This window comes from Eschrichtius robustus, chromosome 11, assembly GCF_028021215.1.
Source record: "Eschrichtius robustus isolate mEscRob2 chromosome 11, mEscRob2.pri, whole genome shotgun sequence".
In the NCBI taxonomy this organism is placed as follows: domain Eukaryota; kingdom Metazoa; phylum Chordata; class Mammalia; order Artiodactyla; family Eschrichtiidae; genus Eschrichtius; species Eschrichtius robustus.
Window position 1 is genome coordinate 32579200 of NC_090834.1, and position 21727 is coordinate 32600926.

The window sequence follows — 21727 nt, forward strand, 5'->3', positions numbered from 1 at the left end:
AGGCTGTGTTTCCCCCTGAGAAATTAACCTTGACTTGGCCAAGGTCACACCTACTGGAGCTCAAAGGAAGCTCAGAAACAAGCTCATTTACTATTGAGCTCTTCCACTTTTTCACTTAGTAAAATCTTGACTGAGTAGAATCTGATCTTGATTATTGTAAACGACAAACTTCCAACTCCAGCCCTCCTCCCCAAACCCCACCATCACCCAAGCAGGAGCCATGTCTTATGGGTGGAGGAGCCCATCACCTCTGGAGAAGTGTGGGGATTCTACCCTCTCCCACTTCCTCCCGGCCACCCTGTTCCTTGTTCCCCGCTGTCCCTCTGGTCTAACCTCTAGGGTTAAGCCCAGAGTGGTGGGAAGAGTTGCGTCCTACGGTCACACTGGGCGCGCTCAGTGGCAGAGCGGGCTTCGGCCGGACCCAGGCAGCCTTGTGCGCGCGCCGCGGCTGGGAGCCCGAGTGCGCGCAGCTCAGGGGCCGGCGCCGCCGCTGGGGCCGAGGACGCGGCTTCTCTGCTCGCCCGCCCGGGACGCCGCGCCACCCGCCCCCTGCAGCCTGTGTTGCAGCTGCCGGCCACCGGAGGGGGCGAACAAACGTCAACCTGTTGTTTGTCCCGTCACCATTTATCAACTCTCAGCACCACAAGGAAGTGCGGCCGCCACCCGCGCGCGGAAAGTTCAGCATGCAGGAAGTTTGGGGAGAGCTCGGCGACTAGCACGGCGGGGCGGCCCGGGCTAGCGCAGGGCGAGCGTGGGGGCCAGAGCGCGGCGTGGTCCTGGGAGCCTGTCCCGGCTTTTTCTTGGAGCGACGCTGTCCCTAGGTCGCTGATCCCAATGCACCGGCTCATCCTTGTCTACACGCTAGTCTGCTCAAACTTTTGCAGCTACCGGGACACTTCTGCAACTCCGCAGAGCGCATCCATCAAAGCTTTGCGCAACGCCAACCTCAGGCGAGATGGTAAGAGACTCAGATTTTATTTTTTTTAATTAAGTAATCACGTTTTTTGTTGTCATCATTGTTGTCCCACACCCCTTTTCAGTCTTTCATATGAACCTTGGTTGTGTGTATGGGTGGGTGGGGGGTGGAGGGGGAAGAGGGGTCGGGTCCTTTCTCCAGTCCCGAGAGAGCCCCTTCTTCGGGAATGGACAGAGGGGTGTGGGACGTGTGCCTGAGGGGATCGGATAGGTCAGGTGGCTCATCTCCCTGACCCTAGAGAAGTCATTTTGGTGTCCAACAGTCAACTGATGCTAGGATCCCAGAGTTGAAGAAAGTTGCAGGCTGCGCCGCAACACGGTCAGGCTCCTAACCTTTTGGACTGGAAACACGGATAGATGGGGCATTTGTGATAGGTGGAGGGACTCAAGAGTGGCTTTCTCTGGGTGATTTATTTTTATTTTTCTTAAGTGTGGGGAAAGGGAATGATTCATTTCAGAGGAAATGATAGCTGGAACAGAGTGACAACTTATTTATGTATTATTTATGTTGAGGAGACTGCGGTGTGCAGTATGTTGCCCTTTTCATCCCCAGAGTGATTTTTCCAGTGGAGTTCAGCGTGGCTCAGAAACTCAGAGTCTGGGAGAAAAATGCCTTTTGGAGTTTTATCTGTATCCCAGGGGGACCTGGCTTCTGCTATTAGTTGTCTTGCATAGAATTCTTTCCAACTGTTTGCAAGAAGCAAAGCTCTTTAAACAGCTCTCCTAAGCAAGGTCCCAAGCAGGCTTGTTTGTTTTCCTTTACTATGGAGGACACCTGGGTCATTGGATCCCAGCGATTTTAATTGCGTTTATTGACTTTCTGGGCCTCCACCAAGGTCTGATTTGTTCCTGAATTCTCAAGTACAGCTGATGTTGCCAATAATTTGCAGCTGTTTTCGCCATCTACCTGAACTGACCCATAGGTTTTTGTGTTTGTTTTGTTTCCCTTCATCAAAAATATCTTTCTTTCCTTCTGCTTGCTTAAAGTTCTAACAGATCTCCTAAGGAGATCACCAAGCTATTCTTAATGGCTTCACTCTTGGAGCTGGCAACATTTGACCTCTGGTAATTACATATTAGCCTTCTTATTTTCTTATCAGTTTCTCTCTTGGTATGTCCTTAATTTGGACATCACTGAAAGGCTTCTGTGCTTTGAAACAAACAAACAAAAACTTTATTATATTTTCTGGTGGCAAGTATGCTGTGTGTTTCAGTGTGCTAAAGTCATCTGAAGTGGAGGGGGTACAGGGAAGGCACAGAGTAACCTCCAGGCAGAAGGTCACCCTGTATTTATAGAATTACCTTATCACAGTATTTTGTGTAAAATATGCTAGCAGTGCATTTTTGATAACTCTTCATCTTAGTGTAAGCACAAAATTATCTTATTAATTTTAAAAAAAAGGTTTAGGCTCAAGACTAAACTTTCATAGCTTTGTTTCACTCATTAATGTTTCCACCAGGGACAATCTTCTACTCATTGAGTTTTTAGATTTGTTAATGTTTGCACTTAATGTGCCCTTTCAGCTACATAGAGTAAAAGGCCATTTATAATTTGTATGACTTCATAGCGGTAATTTTGTAATCCTTAGCTTCCCAAGTATGAGTTACAAGAAATCAAGGACAGAAAATCAAAAGTATGTAACCATTGCCCATTAACCCAAGATTCTGACTAAAACCAAGTCACGCAGCTCATATCTCTGTTTTTTGGAAAAGAATAATCTCATTTTACTTTTTGCTGTTAAAACTCTGTACATCTATCTAGTCTATACGAGAAGTGCTAATGCTTTATTTTAATAAAATTTGAAAACTACCCTGGATTTATTTCTTCATATTTTAGCTAGAGCTGTTTTGCAGTTACAGCACACATACACACACACACTTTGATTAATTCAGATTGCTCAGTACTTAACTCAGTGTCAATCTCATTTACAAACAAGGCTAGGAAAGGGGGAAAGGTAGTTGGATTAAAAGAAAGTTGTTGTATACAGAGTAAAAATAATTAACGCTCATAATGAACTTTTAGTTGGGGGAATTTTCAAAAGGCAGCTTATTCTTGTTATAGAGAGACATTCTCTAAAAATGGTAATATTGCCCCAAAGGAAAGCAGTTGGATCTTAGGAGGTGAAAAATAGTCTTAGAAATTACAGTGGTTTGTGGTCCTCCAAAGAGTCAGTACATATAAACAGATATACAGTACATCTGTAGTATTAGCAATTCATAGGGAGCAGATGTGATTAGAAAAAAAGGAATGTCTAAAAAGGCTGCTTAACCAGGGGAGTGATGATATGAAGAAAAGGTTGAGAAACACTGTTGTAGAGTTTTGGTGAGAGAGTAAGAATAAAGGGTCTTTGAAAAAGTTTGGACATCCACTGGGAAATTTTAATGGCAACAATTGAGCTGATGAGAGAAAGTAATAACTTATTAAATTAAACCCTTTTTCTGATTCCAGACATTTTAAACTTGCTCTCTCAAAGTTCCTAATGGCTCAATAAAGGGGACAATACTCTTGATCTGATTAAGACAGGGTATAAGTTTGCGGAGGACATAAACAGAGAATACAATAAGGGGAAGATAGAAGATAAAAGTTTCCAAACATTAATTTAGGGTCCTTAGAAGACCTGGCCCTCAGATTACAAATTGTAGGAAATCTAACAAAAGATTAGATATGGCCCTTACTAGGGGTTTCGAAAACATTATCTAATGACGGAACTGTCTTTACACTTGAGGGCCATCGTTTTGTCTCTGCTGACCCTGTTAGCTGCTGCCTAATGTTGGGGTTAAGAAAGGAAGAATGATGACAGGAATCCCCTGTTCTTGGCATGAGGTATGTTGGATCCTATCCAGCCTGATACAAAATCTTGATTTTTGGTCTCCCAGTACCTAATAGCTCCAGGTAACTGAAGTAGTTAAGAAATGAATTGGAGACAGAGTGTGAAGGTTGGTAAATGATAGTCTCCTTCTACCCAGTGTAGGAGGCTGCTCTGTTGCAGTCTCCTGGCCTTTCAGAACTCTTCATCACATTATGTTCTTGTTCTAAAAGGGATGTATGTAGAGCCCTTGCCAGCACTTGCAGAATGACAAAAGGTGACCCAAGGAAGAGGGTGGTTGAATTTGGTCTCTGTCTCCAGGAGGAAACTAATAGGTTCTATAGCCAAGAAGAATTAAAATATAACAGTTTGCAGTGCTTAATTGAGTATTTATGCTTCCTTATATCATATTTGTTATTCTTTCTCAAACTGATTTACTTTTGAAACCCATTCCTGATCCAACTCTTAGCACAGAGAAAATCTTCCTTTAGCAATAGCATCTACATATTTTTATTTTAGTGCCTGTGCAGTTGGTGCTTTTGTTATAATAACTGGCCACAACTGGTATTTCTCAGAGTGTGAATCAAGAAGTGTGAAGGTAGCAATTAACTGACAGTATTGCTTACTTATTTTTAAATCTAACTAGATAGAACTTCCTGCTTATGGGGTTAAGATTACAGATGCACTCTTCATTTTCTTGACCCTTTTTTGCTTTCAGAAAGTACAGGTGTTGGTGGTAAATTATTCTGAATATAGTTCTGTTTTGTTGTTTAGTATGCCAGGACTTGAATTGTCTATTGTCTATTATCATTATCTTGTGATTGGCCTGCAGTTTTAGTAATTGTGGTCTGAGATTCTTTTTTAAGAGGTCCAGCTTATTTCTTAAATAACGTCAGTTTCTATTGTCCTCATTGATGACAGCACACTGACTTTGGTGCAAAGATCAGAGCTTAAAGGAAAGGCAAAAATAAAACAGAGGGTAATTTAAACAAATTAGTTTTAAAGTGTCTGAAAGCTAAGAATCACATTAGTGTCTAAACCTGAGGTTCTTCTGTATTTATATTTTTCTGTTCAACTCTAAGTGTACTAAGGCTACAGAGAGTAATGGAGATTACATATTTTAAATGCAGCATGGCTTTGACTTGCCACCGTAGGTTATATTACTTAATAGAAGTTCTTTTAAAGAGGTGAGTTTAGCCAGATATCTCCACAGTGTACAGTGGAAGATGCCATAAGGTTGTGAGTTATACTAATAACCATTGTGTGTTCATTGAATGACAGTGATTTTTGAATACAGGATTTTTCCCTTTCAGCAAATGAAAGCAAACCTTTATTGTTTATTAAAGTGCTAACAATGAAGCAATGTCCCCAGAGTCACTTACATGGGACTCCTGAGCATATGTGGTCTCAGAGAATCCTGTCATTCTGAGAGTCTGGAGGATATAGACATTTATGTCTCTGTCCTTGAGAGCTGAGTCATGATGCAAATCATCTTCCTTCTGGAACTTACTCTTGGACTTTCTTTGCTGAAATGATATTAGTGTAAAAAGGCATTAGCTGAACATTTTAATAAAATTCTTCCTGTATTAAAATAGGAGCCTAGTTCAAAATTTCTAAATTTAAAGTGCCCAGTGCCTGGATATCACTGAGGTCCCCTCACCCTGGAAGCCCCTCTGCAGCGCAGCATGCCAGATATTGGATTTTATTAACTGGATCTGAGGTCTCATTAGGGTAATGTAAATCACAGAGGTAACCTGGTTAGTGTTTGACAACATTTTAAGTTATTTCAAAGTTTTACATTTCAGAATTTATGCAATTTTGAAAGGGACTTTTTTATATAACTTTTACGTGAAGGACAGTTTCAGCAAAAAGCTACAGGGGGATGATATACAGTAGCAAAAGGAAAGAATCCAAGACAAATGCTGCAGCAAAAATGTTCTGACTCCCCATATAGTATTTTAGGACCAAATGTAAGTCCTAAATAAAGGAATAAGTCCGTGAGACACTAAAGTGCAAAAGTGCACAGACAGGAAGAAATATTTTCTTCCAAGAATTTTTTTTTCAGAATAAGAATGAAGCATGCCTTGTTTCTTACAAGCATTGATGATGAATATAGTAATATATCTTTGCTCTTCTCCCTGATATGCTGACATTCATTTATTAGCTTTAATTTTAATAGATTAATACTGTGTTTTTTGTGATTTGTGCTGTGTGCAGACAGGGAGGTCATAGCACGTGAGCTGTCCTTCATTATGAAGAGTGATCTTTTCCCAAGTTTGGGGTTTTTTACTTGAGCACTTTTTGTAGAGTGTTTATAAAGACGGACAGTTTTGGGTGCAGTGCTTTGCCTATAAATATGAGCCAAACGTGATTTGAAACCTTGTATGTTAGGACTCTTGACTTTTGAAATTTGAAATCTAGCATGCCTTCTTTGGACTGAGGGAGCTCAGTGACAGTTCTTGAGTGTGGGCTCTGAGAATGGGTTGAATATGCTATGTTAGTTTTGAACAAGTCATTTCAGATCCGATGTGAGAAGGTGCTGCTAAGCGCTGCATTTTGCTGAAACATTTAATAAGCTCTATAGCAAGAGCCTACTTTTTCAGAATTTCACTATTCAGCAGCTTCAGCTATGTAAAATGCAACCAAATGAACTAATATATGTGCAACAGATCCACTTAAAGGCCAAATCAGTGTCACAACGTGTATAAATGAGGTCATAAAGTTCCTGTGGTAGACACTCATATACCCTTTTCCTTTACTTTCCATGTAGCTCTATCTCACTTGCATATGTGGTTTCCCTGTCCACAGCACAGCAAGAGCATGGTGTTAGAATAGAGAACAGGACTGGTTCGATATATTCACACTATTAGCATTGAGAAGTGACAGCTAGTAGTTTTCCTGCTTCCTCTTACTTTTTTCAGGCTTCAAAAAGCATTCATAAGACCTGAGCGAGCACAGCTGGCTTAGGCTTCTTATTGAATCAGGTGAGAATAGTTCCAGCTTGCAATGGACTGAATATTTATTTGTGTCCCCCCAAAATTTGTATGTCAAAATCCCAACCCCCAGTGTGATGATCTTAGGAAGTGGAGCCCTTGGAAGTTGATTAGAATCATGAGAGCAGGGCCCTCATGAATGAGATTAGCGCCCTCATAAAAGAGACCCCAGAGATATCCTCACCTCTTCCACCACATGAGGAGACAGCAAAAAAACATGGAATCTGCTGGGCTTCCCAGCCTCTCAGACTCTAGGAAATACATATCTGTAGTTTTAAGCCACTCAATCTGTAGAATTTTGTTATAGCAGCCCCAATGGTCTCTAACCTCTTTCCGTATGTCACTGGGGAAGTACTATATTACAGCCCAGTAAAACTGATGATTTTAGAGGATGTTCTTGAGTCTTAAAGGAAAGTTTAGATTGTATGTTTAATAGGTTTACCAGGATCATAAACTGGAAGTGGTATTAGCTTATGTATATATGGATTTCAACCAGAAAATTGACAATGCTTACTATGACAACCTTGTGGAAAAGAAAAATTATAGTCTGAATAATCATGGACTGTTATTATCATTCTTTTAGTGATAACTAATCGATTTGTGTTAGCCAAGAGGGAGGTGAACAGGAATTTTTATCTGCATTTTGGATTAGACCCTATTGGGTTCAGGATTCTGAATAACTTCAATGAAGACACAGAAAACACATTTACTTGCATACTTTATCTGGAAAAAATAGTTAACAGGTTGAATTAGATAGAGTTTGGCTGATTTTTTCTGTAAAGGGCCAGATAGTAAATATTTTAGGCTTTCCTAAAGTCATGAGGTCTCTGTTGCAACTATTCAACTCTGCCATTATAGCATGAGAGCAGCCATAGGAATTCCATAAATGAATGTGTGTGGCTGTGTTCCAATAAAACTTTATTTACAAAAACAGGCAGTGGGCCTGCAGGCTGTAGTTTGCTGACTGCTGAATTAGAGAATCTACATGCTCTTAGGTTGAAATGATGGGCTGATCCTATCAGAAAGAAATTCAACAGGGATAAATGCAAAATCTAGTTCTTTGGTTAGAAAATAAAAACAACTGCATAATTACAGAATGGAATAACTTGAATTAACTTCAGTTTATGCTATGCTAGATAGAGAGATAGAATGATAGATAGATAGAGATATGTCTATATCTTTATCTTCTAACTGGTTTAGTTGAACACAGCTTATGCTTCAACAAATGATGTAGCTGCTAAACAACAACAACAGTGTAAAACTGGTATTAGTGTTAATACTATGTCAGGATCAGGAAAGCAGCAGTGCTCTTATAAATTAGACTCTGTTCAGTCGTGCATGAGGGTGTTGTGCTCTTGGTCTCTCTCCTGTGCAGGATTCCGCCTCTTTCTGACTCCTTCAAACCCATGCCCTAAACCCACAGAGTTTACTACTCTCCTGTATTTAAACTTTCTCTTCTTATTGTCTCCATCCTGTTAGCCCACACATATGTTTAACTGTCTTTGCATTCTCCCACAACATATATAATTTGTTTTAATGTTTTTCTTCATTTTATCACCATATAAACTTCTTCGGTCTCACCATGCCTTACTGTCTCTACTTCTTGTTTCCCTTACCCATTGCAGTTTGAAGTCATCCCTACCACTCTGGGTGAGGTCACTGTGATCTGTAGCCTCCTTTGTGATCATTCTTGAAATGTTCTCTTCCTTTGGTTTGACACTACCCCTCCTTTGCCTTAACTATTCCTAAATGTAAGTTTGAAATGGTGATAGAAATAAAGCCAGAATTAACACAGTACTTATTTTAGGTTCTTTGGAGAAACAAGATTAGAAAAGGCTTAAAAAGTGTATCTTATGTTTTGTTCTGTCCCTGTAACCATTATGAATAGTGAAAGAAGTAGGAAAAATCTTAGAATGTAATTGGGATCTTGTTAATATAAAAAGAAACAACGTTTAAAGTTAAAAAATAATGTCATATTATAACCTATCAAGCTCTACAATTGAAGCATTTTGGAGGTAGATATGTACATATACATATATATAAACTTATAATATTTAAAAAACAGAATACTTATACTATAGAAATATGACATTGAATAACCACATAGAAATTTTCCCTTATATCATTGAGTGCTCTTTTACTTATTTATTTTTTTGTCTCCTTGGCTGAGTCTTCATCTTCCTGTCTGCCCTTAAGGCTCTGGCCTTAGCCTTATCTTCTCACTTTTCCTCACTGTTAGTCTCAAGAGGATCTTAGTTTTTTCCAAAGTGTCAATTGCTACTTATATGTGAATGATGTGTAAATCTATTTTTACTGCTTCTGCTGTTTATTGAGCTTTTGATCTGTCTTTTTATTTCACTTCTTGAGGTCTGCAGTGGGTGATCCCACTGGCACTTAAAGGAAATGCTCCAATTCAGTAGGCCTCAGGGTGAAATTATCAGTTTTTTAAAATATTGGGTTATTCATCCAATGGTGAATTCCTTAGCAGTATTAATCCTTTTGTTGTTTTTCTTCCAGACACAACATAATTGTTTTTGAATGAACTATTGAGTGAATGTGCTGACCAGGTATCACATTTTAGACAGGAATTGCACCACCCTATGTAGCCTTTTCTGACTCCCAATCCTCCCTAGGTAGAATTGGCTACTCCTTTGTTTTCCCAATGTTTCCATGGTGCTTATTTATTTACAAATCTGCCATCTGCTGATGTGAGCATACTTGTTATATTTAATGAAGCTGTGCACCTCATTGTCTGTTTCATTGCCTGGCACGTAGGACTTCTCCTCAATAAGGTTTGAAGAGTCAGTAAATCAACCAATAACTGTCTTCTGTTTATGACTGATATTTGGGCCACATGAGCCCTATCAGATTGTAAATGAATGGGAGCAAGGATGTTTAAACTCTGAATCTAGGGTGACTGTAAGTTTTCTGTAAATTGTCTGGATGGCTGTTTGTATTATTGAACAGGATAAGGATTAGAAGAGGATGAACAGATGAGGGAAGGTCATGAAGATAGAAAATTAATTTGTGGATATTTTAAGCTTTAGGAGCTTGTACAATATCCATGTGGATGAAATCTAGAGGAGGGAGGTAATAGAGAAGCACTCATTTGCATGAAATGCATGCACAGTGAACATGAAGTAATCAACTATGTGCTATCATGTTTTAAAAGTAAGTGGTCGAAGTGAGAGAGTGGCATGGACACATATACACTACCAAATGTAAAATAGATAGCTAGTGGGAAGCAGCCACATAGCCCAGGGAGATCAGCTCGGTGCTCTGTGACCACCTAGATGGGTGGGATAAGGAGGGTGGGAGGGAGACGCAAGAGGGAGGAGATATGAAGATATATGTATACGTATAGCTGATTCACTTTGTTATAAAGCAGAAACAAACACACCATTGTAAAGCAATTATACTTCAATAAGGATGTTAAAAAAAAAAAAAAGGATGTGGAGAAAAGGGAACCCTTGTACACTGTTGGTGGGAATGTAAATTGGTGCAGCCACTATGGAGAACAGTATGGAGGATGCTCAAAAAACTAAAAATAGAACTACCATATGACTCAGCAATTCCACTCCTGGGTTTATATCTGAAAAAAACACCAACACTAATTCAAAAAGATACATGCACCCCATTGTTCATAGCAGCATTATTTATAATTGCAAAGATGTGGCAACAACCTAAGTGTCTATCAACACATAAATGGATAAAGAAGATGTGGTGTATATGTACAGTGGAATAGTACTCAGCCATAAGAAAGAACGAAATGTTGCCATTTGCAGCAACATGGATGGACCGGGAGGGCATTAGGCTAAGTGAAATTAAGTCAGACAGAGAAAGATAAATACTGTATGATACCACTTGTATGTGGAATCTAAAAAATACAACAAACTAGTGAATATAACAAAAAAGAAGCAGACTCGCAGATATAGAGAACAAGCTAATGGTTACCAGGGAAAGAGGGAGAGTTAATATAGGGGTGGGGGAGTGGGAGGTACAAACTATTGGGTGTAAGATAGGCTGAAGGATGTATTGCACAAGATGGGGAATATAGCCAATATTTTGTAATAACTGTAAATGAAAAGTAACCTTCAAAAATTGCATAAAAAATTAAAAATTAAAAAAAGTCAAAAAAAAATAAAGTGGTATTCATGATTGTGGGTGTATAATACTAATAGCTGATATTCCTAGAGTTCTTATAACATGACAAAGTGCTTTCATAGCCATTATAGACAGTGGCTTGGTGTGAAGAATTGGTCATTTCTAAATGACTTAGTTGAAAATTTCAAGATCACATATACTTTTAGACTGCTGCCTTAGGCATAAGCATGACACTTTGGGGTTAATTTTGGACTAATATCAATGAAATGTGGAGAATTTTCAACTGTTTCTCCCCCACGCAACACCCCCCACCCCACACCCCGGCCAAAAAAATCTCACACATACTCTGACTAGAATCAATCCTTTTTGGTATACCTTTCCTTTCCAGAATTAGTATTTGAGTACTTCTACGTGAAGTTCCCACTACTTAATTAAAGTTCAAAAGAAAGAAAAAGAAATAAATTAAGGATCATGAAACAAGTCTTAAGGTTCAGTCAGGATGATTGACTGTGGAAAGCTAAGGAAAGAGTAATGCATCTCCATTCTGTTTAAAGATTTATCTACAGAGAGAGAACATGTTCACGGTATTTTACTGAGGATTAAATAAGAGAGTTGCTATTGAATGGAATAAAAAAAGTATACATTTCCTATGAAAACAAAAAGTCCATAGATGAAGTTGCTAAACATGGAATTAAAAGATTTTTAGATAGTTGCTAATTAAAAAAAAAGAGAGAGAGAGAGAGATGGTGTGAGAGCTATTTGGAATTTAGTTTAAGTACAGAATATGCGGAGATTATTTAAATACCCCAGGAAGAGCCATTGTGGCTTTATATTGTTTTCATTCAATTCTTTAGTTTACTACTTTTCACCAGACCCAACTGCAATAAACATAAACACTACTCATTTGTTCAACAAATATTTATTGAGTACTGACTACATACAAATCTCTGGATGAAGCACTGAGGCAGAAACAGTTAAACCTAGGGCACACTCTCTACTCTGTTAAAGCTTATACTTCAGTTGTTGAGATAAAGTATTCATGGGAATAAACAAAGGGTAAGACCGGGCCATCTGTGTCCGCCATCATGTTACTTTGTTGTTTTTTTTAAATACTCTGTCCTGTTGACCAAATTGTAACCGTAAATCATCTATCCTAATATTTAGTTCAGAAAAAAATGATATTGATTAAGCTGTTGTTGAGCACAGTACTATTTGAAGATTGAAAGACAAATCCTTTATTGGTTATTACTATTACTATTATTATATCAATTAAGATTTGAGCAGAAAAGTAACTTTTAATTTTAGAACTGGGAGTCATACGTTCTTGGCTTTAGATTTTAGGCTAAATATTTCTGAACCATAAAAACTAATATAGGGGCTCACTTACTTACCCAGGAAGACTTAACTTTTTAACATGTGATATGCACTATGATTATTTGACCACTGGATGGCAGCAGAAAAAAGACAGCTTTGTGCATCCTATTTTTTTTTTTTACTCCCTCTCTTGGTTGGGCATGTCAGTTCAACTAGGGAAATTTTATATTTTCCAAATACATTGAAAAGAATAAACTACAAATCATGGTGATCTGTCATTAATATATAACTATTATAGTCCATATGACCTCAATAAATTTTAAGTACAATTAAAATATGTTGAAAATACATGACCATTTTACTGCTTTGTACCCTTTACTCATCTAGTTTGCATGTATAAAATTCCTGAAAGTCCAATTTAGAAACATTGATTAGTTGAAAATCATTTTCTGAACAACAGTTGCATGTGCACAGCCACTGGCTGACAAATTTCCTTTGAGTGCATGGCCAGCTAGTTGGCCACTCTAGACTTGCAGTAAGTCCCTAGAGACTCCTCATTACTTGTCGGGTGAATGGGTTTATCAAAAATAAGTTACTTTGGGGGACAAAAGCATTATTATGATATCAGAAGTGAGAAGTCATCTTCTCTGAACGTTGCAGTTTCTGAGATCCTAAGGAGACACAGGGCAGAGTGGTGAGCATGTAAAAGTGTAGGAACATGAAACCTGCAGCTCTCTACCTAGATGCAGAGCAGTAATCAGTTATGGGTGTGCAATAGCCACATAATTCCACATTAAAAAAATGTGGTTGTGTTCATCCAGCTTTAATAAAAATTTCAAAGTGGTATACAAAAATGACCATTTTTAGTGAATGCTTTAGGGCAGATTGGAAAACTATGTATTGGGGTCTGTATGAGGCTGAATAATGACCCTCATGTCCTAATTCTGGTACCTAACTGCTATGTTCTATGGCAAAGACTCTGCAGATGTGATTTAGCTTAGGATCTTGAAAAGGTGAGATTATCCTGAATTATCTCAATGGGCCCTGATGCAATCACAAATGCCCTTATGGGAGAGAGACCTAGGGAGATTTGACACAGGCAGAAGAGAGGGCAATGTGACCACAGAAACGGAGATTTGAGTGCTGCTGCGACCACAAGCCAAGGAATGCTAGCAGCCACCAGAGGCTGGAAGATGCAAGGAACAGATTCTCCACTTGAGCATCCGGAAGGAGCAAGACCCTGCCAACACCTTGATTTTGGCTCTTTGAACTGATTTCGCACTTGTGGCCTCCAGGATTCTAAGAGAATAAGTGTGTGTTGTTTTAAGCCAGTAAACTTGTGGCAATTTGTTACAGCACTCACAGGAAACTAATAAAGTGTCTTTGATGTGAAAGATGAATGGTTGAACTGCTTACTTGTTGAGCAGTTTTCTAACTGTAAAATTTCATTGGCCAATAAAGCTGTATTGACATTTTAATGGTGCATTTTGATCTCTGCCTTTGAGAATTCTCTAGTAAGACAAGCCTTACTTCTGCCATAGTTCCATGTCAGAATATTTAGGAAATTCTGGTTCCAAATCTTATCTATTTTTCAGATAAGATTAAGTCCTGACATAATGAAAAGGACAGTGATCCTATTTCATCATATTTTCATTGATTCTTAAAATTTTCCCTTAACCTAAATATGTCATTTATGCATTTGTTGGCTCATAGTTTATTCATTTGTTTATGCCACAGAGTTTGTCGTGAGACTATTACGTGTCAGTTTCTATACTAAGTTCTGGGGCAAAGTGTTGAAAGTGATGTGATAATAATTATTTTGTTAATTAACTATATGATAATCATGTGATAATAGCTACCATCCACAGAGTACTTATTGGTATGGAGAGTATGCTGATGTAATATGATATGTGTAAGTGCAATGATGATATTGTATGTTAGGTGATGGAACATAGATATTTCTAGATGACATATTTGCAAATATTAGGATTATTAGAAATTTGGAGTTTAGGACAGAGTCAGAGAATTCCAGTTGAATTTCTGAGCCCAGTTCCCTTAGCTCAGATTGAACCCAATTCTCACCACTGTAGGCCAACATTGTCCAACAGAAATATAATGCAAACCAATGTTATTTTAAAAACTTTAGTAACCATATAAAAAAGTAAAAAGAAAAGCATGAAGTTAATTTTAATAATATATTTTATTTAATCCAATCTATATCCAAATATTATTGTTTCAATGTTTAATAAATATTTTTAAAATACTGATTTCTTTTTATATTATTTTTATCATATTGAGCCTTCAAAATATGATGATATGCATTTTATATATACATATAACACATACTATTTCAGACTAGTCACATTGCAAATACTCAGTAACCACATGATGCTAGGCATTACTGATTTGAACAACACAGTATCATAAGATTATTTATGTAGACAAACACAAGTTATCACTGGTGTTTTTCCAACATAAAAAAATATTGAACTTATGAAAACTATGTCTCCCTCTCTTTGTTGCAACGTGTTTAAATTGACTATCACTTTTTAGGGGGATTAATAATCCAGCATGGGCAAGTTTTATGTGGTTTATATTTTGTTTTCTTATATCAACATCGTTAGAGTTGACATTTCTGTTTATTTTCATGTATACTCTTAAAAAAAATTTTTTTGCAGTATCTCATACACTTGCAGTCAACCGGGCTACTCAGTTTATATTATATGCAGGTGCAAAATTTCTGATATTTGAGAAGCTTCTTTTGAAAACAGCAGCTGGCACTTCATTTCTCTGCTATGGATGGAAAAAAAGCTGTGTTTAACCAGCACTGGTTTTCCTTTTCATTTACAACTTAATTTGACTTAGGTAATGATAACATTCTCTTTTTATCACTTGACCAGTTTAAAGAATTACTCTTTCTGGCTGATCAGTAAAAGATCTGTAAAAAACAAAATACTGCTAGGTGTTTGGGAGGGGGTTAACCTATTATATATTTGGTACAGATTTTTATTAAATTACCCATATCTCCTTGGCTTTAGAAGCTTTGGACAGCATATATTTGGAGCATGCCTTTTTGTTAAGGAAAATTAAATGTTATGAAAACTGTTGTTTTGCATTTTAAAATTTCAGATCTATCATTCGTTTACTCCGTGACCAAGAAGTGAAAGGTGATTAATAAAAGTTATTACAGAAATATAAATAATTTCTACTTTTCCTAAGTGACATATTTCTACCAAGCTTTTGGTTGGGTGTTTGTTGGCATGGCCTTTTAATCTGTTTGTAATTTGGGCAAGCAAAAGTGTTCTATCAAGTAGAATGGCTTGTAAGGGTGTACTTTTTTTCCTTAACTGATTTTAGAAACATCTCATTGGATTGTGTTCCTGTGAGAGGCTTATATGCAATGATGTTATGTAAAACTCTCATTGCTGTAAAATTTATTTCTTTCTGTGGGGGTTGCAACCTGAGTTGCCCATTTTGATGTCTCATCCCAGGAAGGACCTCAGCATGGTGTACCTAGTTTTCAAAACAAACACCCAAGATTGGAAAGGCTAAGGAAGGCTAAGAAAGGCACTGCTTCATGAGCTCAGAATCTCTTCAACAACTCTTTATGTCAAGACACAGCATGACTCTATTGTTATGCAAAAACTTTTATTCATAAGGCACTTTTTGTTTTCAGTGAAGAAGTGGTTTTGAAAACAGTGACTTTTTTAGCATGCCCTTGTGCACCCTTCTCACTTACCTCTACTTGAAATTGTATCATTCATTTTTATTTGTGCATGTTCTTTATCCTCCCAAGAATCTAAGCTCTGTTAGGATAGAGACTTTGTCTCTTTTATTCCCTACTGTATGCCTGGCTCCTGGAATAGTACCAGGTGTATAGGAGATGCTCAGTAAGTATTTGCTAAATGATTGGATGAACATCAGCAGAGTGCAATTCAGATGAAGCTCAATCTTGAAGCAAGAGCAAGGTGTCTGTGGGTAGCAGTGGTGGACCGACTTGGAAACTAATGAAACTTAAGCTTCAGGGTCCTTCCCTTACTAGGTCCCTTCCAAGGCCCTATTACCTAATTTTATATTTATAATATAAAGTGATAGTTTTCTTAAAGAGAGCATCCCAAATTGTATGTGTCAGACCCCACAAAATCTGAATGATTCCTTGGTATTAAGGTACATATCTTGCCATTTGAGTTTATTCTGAAGAAATGTGAAAATATCTTCTACCAGATAAACAAATTAGTACAACAGGACTCCGTTACCCCAAGAGCTGGCTTAACCACATGGTCTAGTCTTAATTTAAAACATTCTGACAGACTAATGAGCACACTGATTGCAGTGCTTTTGTGTTACTTCCCTTGTATGCATTTTTGCTTCCATGATTGAGACATTTATACATATATACATACACACACACCACGGGTCTGTTGTACAGCAGTCCCCCCTTATCCACCATTTCTCTCTCCATGGTTTCAGTTACATGCAGTCAACTGTGGTGGGAAAATATTAAATGGAAACTTCCAGAAATTAAAAAAAACCCACAAGTTTTAAATTGTGTGCCGTTTTGTGTAGCATGATGAAATCTCCTGCTGTCCCACTGTAGTCCGCTGACAAAGTGAATCATCTTTTTGTCCAAAGCCCTTTAGTCACTCAGTAGCCATCATAGGTTATGTTGAGGTATCATAGCACTTGTGTTCAAGTCACCCTTATTTTATTTAACAGTGGCTCCAAAGCCCAAGAATAGTGATGCTGGCAATTCAGATATGCCAGAGAAGTCTTAAAGTACTTCCTTTAAGTGCAAAGGTGAAAGTTCTCAATAAAGAAAAAAAATCATATGCTGAGGTTGCTAAGATCTATGGTAAGAACAAATCTTCTATCTATAAAATTGTTAAGAAGGAAAATGAAATTTTGCTGGTTTTACTGTTGCATCTCAAACTGCAAACGTTAAGGCCACAGTGCACAATAAGTGCTTAGTTAAGGTGAAAAAGACATTAAATGTGTACAATAAGATATTGAGATAGAGTAAGAGAGAGAGAGACCACATTCATATAACCTTTATTACAGTATATTGCACATTCATATAACCTTTATTAGAGTATATTGCTATAATTCTATTTTATTATTATTGTTGTTAATCTCTTACTGTACTTAATTTATAAATTAAATTTTATTATAGGTATGTATATATAGGAAAAACAGAGTATATATAGAGTTTTGTACTAGCCATGGTTTCAGGCATCCACTGAGGGTCTTGAACTGTATCCCCTGTGGATAGGGGAGACTACTATATTTGTTCCCAAGCATATGTCTTCCAGTTGTACACATTAATGTAATTACATAATTTAAATATTGTGTGACACAACAAAACAAAGGAGAGTTTTGTTTCCAAAAATATTTAATTGAATACTTTTTCCAAGCTTTAATGATGAGTTCCTAAAAAAATATGTTGTTGAGTTAGGTATGAGTGAGACAATTGAACTATTCTCCAGAGTGAAAATAAAATAAAATAAATCTAAGAAGCCTGAAGGACTCCATCTATAAATTACTTCATATGTATATTTAATTTTCTTTCTACTTTGAAGAAAGAAAAATTGGAAATTATGGATGAGTTATGGACATGGCTTATTCAAGAAATATTACAAAGATTTTATCAGTATGAGACATACTGAAAGAAAAGATCTTTGTACTTCATCAGAACTTGGTCACTGGAATGCACATTTTTATGTTTAAGCTAAAATAAAATATAAAACTCTCCATTTTAACCGGTGTTTTAAATTGATCAATGCATTGCTGTTTCAACTATGTTGATAAGAGGGTTCCCAATGTGTATACAGAAAAATAATGTCTTAGACACATATATTGTATAATAGAGCATCCAATTTATACTAACAGAGGTTAATGAAATTTATTATTATGAAAAGGAAATCTAGCCTGATGAGAGGCTGTATGGAATAATGATTAAAGATAGCAAGACCTGAGCTGAAATCTGCCCCTACCACTTGCTAGCTACGTATTCTTGGGAAATTACTCAACCCCTCTCAGACCTCAGAGATTGAAAACAACAAACAAATAAACAAAAAAGAGAAAAACACCTATATTATAAAGTGAATATGAAGATCAGTTACTAGATGGAGAGCTCTTAACACAATGTTAAAGAAACAATACTTAATAAACAATAGGGTATTTAGATGTCTGCATTAAGTTGTTTATCAGGGTTTTTTCACATTTCAACATTTTTTCAGAGTATACATTAAATAATAAAAGTTGTACCTTACTACAAGTAGTAGTAATGGCTATTTCTACAGCATGTTTATATGATGACTTCATAGGCTCACTAAATTTTAGGGCTGGAAGGCTTCTTTGAGGTAGGCTAGGCCATCTTCTTGCTGTATGGTTGATGAAACTATGGCACAGAGAGAAGTGCAGTGACTTGCCGAAAGTCACACAGTGGATCAGATTCAAGTACAAGTTTTCTAACCTCTCATCTGTTACTCTTTCCATAGTATCACAGATGCCTCATGTCTATGGTTAGGTATGACAACAGGCAGTTTCAGTAAAGACTGGAGATAAGAATGAAAGAAAGTGACCTCACCAACCTCTTATTGATTATATCATCAATACTGTCTATCCTTCCCTCCAGCATTGTGTTCAGTTTGGGCTTTTTTATGGCAAATATAATGGCTATAATTTTTTTTAGCATTTTGAACTAGAAAGTAGTGATAAGAATTGAGAATTTGTGATTGTTCCTTTTTTTTCTTCTTTTTTAAAATTTTATTTATAATCTTAACCGTCAGTGTTCAGCTTACTGGATTATTTTTAAGTCAAAGATCAAGCTAGTTTGCAGCCTGTTCAGGAGAGGCTTGATTTTTTAGCAATCTGCTTTCTGTATATAAAACATGAATCTAAATAAAGTTGAAAGTCAGGATGAAATCCACTTCTGAGTTGCCAATCAAAGCTTCCTTTAACATCTAAAAGCAATATATACAAACTAGGCTTAAGAGAAAGAACAGAAACTTAAGCTCCCTTAAATAATCTTAACTGAGTTTAAAAAGTAGACAAATCAGTTTCATAATGTAACCAAGGGAAAAAAGTAAATCCTTTCCTGGATTTTAAGCAGCACTTTGGAAGTGAGTTTTGCTTGATTTATCAGTCATTTACGGAATATTTACTGAATATCTAGCCAGGCACTTTAGCTGCTAGAGATGTGCTGGTAAAAGAGACATGATTCTCCACCATGGGAGTTCATATGGTGGGGAGACTCTCAAGGCCAGTAGATTGTAGGCACCAGAGTAACTGCCTTGAGCTAAACAAGCCAAGAGAGCACTGAGGGAGGGACCTCCATCCCAGAACCAGTGTAAGAGTGGTTCCCCAAAACTCTTCCCCAAAATGCTTTACATTGCCTCAAAATGTAAATAATGCCTCCAAGGATAAAAATATATAGATGAAACCAAATCTTTGAAATCCGATCAGCAGCCAGATTTTGTATTTTCATAGAGGCCAATATCAAATAAGAATTCCACAAAGGACAGGGTTTCTGCTTTATTCTATAAGCATTGACTCAAGATCCCTAATTCACGTTTCCTCTTCTCCAGTGTGTTCAGAAACGCATAGGCCTGGCATAGATATTTGTTTTAGTATAAATCTTATTATCTAATTCATGAGTTTCTAAAACAGCCCCAGCAAACAATTCCTGATCTGGAGGTGTTCCTAATACCAAAAGGAGTACAGCTTCCTATCCAAAAAAAAAAAAAAATCACAAATGAAAATATGGTGGACCTTTTAAAATAGCATGTTTAGTAGAGAAAGCAATTAATTTTCTTTACACAATATTAATGATAACAGCACCCTATTCTTGAAATATGCACTAGAAAGAAAATCTCCATAGTGCCCTAAAAATGAGGCCATCATCTTCCAGGGAGCTGTTGGAGCTGTGTGATCTCAAGACCATGTGATCTCAGTGAGACATATCACTGTCTTCCCTGGAGAGTTCCCTGTCATTACAGGAATGATTTCCTAGCCTCACTCAGGATACCCTGACAGCAGGTGGTTCTGAATCCATAATGGAGATGCGGTAGCAAGGCCCACACCTTTGCTCCTTGATGCATCATAATGTTGGCTACTACAGAAGGCATTGGCTGTGTTGAGTGACTTATGGACAGTCTACATTTTCTAGACGATTTTCGTGGAATAACCATCACTTCTTGGAACACTTTCCCTTTCCAGTCACAAAGAAGTTCTTAGGCCTTACATTTTTCTAAAGCATGGTCAATCACATCTCAGACTCTCACTTAACTACATCAAGAACTTGGAGACTTGGTGATAAGGGAACTCACAGAAGACTTGAAAACTCATTGATTTATTTGACAAATAATTACTGAGCATCTGTTGTTAGTAAGGCACTGCCCTAGGTAGATAAGATGGAGATTTAAACAATCTATTAGATCATCTCTACATTTATATAATATGTATATATTCACACATACACACATATACCCAGATGCATGATAACATTTTACATATATGTATATACACAGGTATACACATACCTGCACACTTATTTATCTGTTCAAATGTGTGTTACACATGTCATAAATATGTTCATACATGACCTAAATATATGTGATCTCATTAATGTGGCAGTGTTAATTATATATGGTAAGTGTTAAAATATGATGCTATAACAGTTCTAATTAGGGAGAGTTACTAACCCCAGAGAATCAGGAATCCTTTTATGGAATAGAAAATGGTGTTTGAACCAGACCATAAAGATGGTATATTTTCTAGGGCTGTTGTATCAAATTACTACAGCCTTGGTGACTAAAACAACAGGAATTGATTCTTTCGCAGTTCTGGAGGCCAGAAGCCCAACAGCGAGGTGCCAGCAGGGTGGCACAGCCAGCAGAGGCTCTCGGGGAGAATCTGTTCCCAGCCTTCTCTTGGCTGCTGGCTGTCCTGGGCTGTGGACACATCACTCCAGACTCTGCCTCCCTGGTCACACTGCCTTCTCATCTGTGTGTTGACTATCTCTTGGCTCCTTTTATAAGGACAGCTGAGATTGTATGTAGGACTCAGGTGAATAATACTGTACAGGGTAAACTCCTCAAGGTCTTAAACTTAATCGTATCTTTTGCCATATAAGGTACTAGTCACAAGTTTCTGGTATTAGAGTGTGGACATATCTTTTGGGGGAACCACTATTCAACCCCCTACAGATGAGAATCTTTCAAAGGCTGAGTTTGAGGAGAGCATTACAGGCTGAGAAACTAAACTAAGCAGAGATGTAGGGGCAGGAAAAAGAAGGCGTATCCAGTAACAAGGAGGAGCGTCGGAGAGCAGCAGTGTGCAGAGGAGAGGGGAGAGGGAAACGAACAAGGGTCAGGGGCCAGGCCACGGAGGCCCTGTGCTCCTGGGCATCCAAGTTAAAATGATGGGAGAACCAGTGAGAACCAGATAGGACTCTGTTAACATAGTGAGACCTCACCAAAGCCTACATGGAGCTGTTAGCCATGAGAATAGAAAGGAAGGGAGAGATCTCAGCAG

At 37.6% G+C, this 21727-nt stretch overlaps 1 protein-coding gene across 2 annotated transcripts in view; it reads left to right on the forward strand.

Annotated features, from left to right (window-relative positions):
• Positions 1-455: 455 nt before the first annotated feature.
• The window catches only part of PDGFD (platelet derived growth factor D), a 229464-nt gene continuing 208192 nt past the window's right edge, over positions 456-21727 (forward strand). Inside the window, exon 1 of one of the 2 annotated variants that reach the window (XM_068555800.1) lies at positions 456-958. In XM_068555800.1, coding sequence (XP_068411901.1) covers positions 835-958 — 124 coding nt within the window. In that variant the 5' untranslated portion in view covers positions 456-834. The remainder of the gene's footprint in view (positions 959-21727) is intronic. The other variant, XM_068555799.1, reaches the window with a different exon arrangement.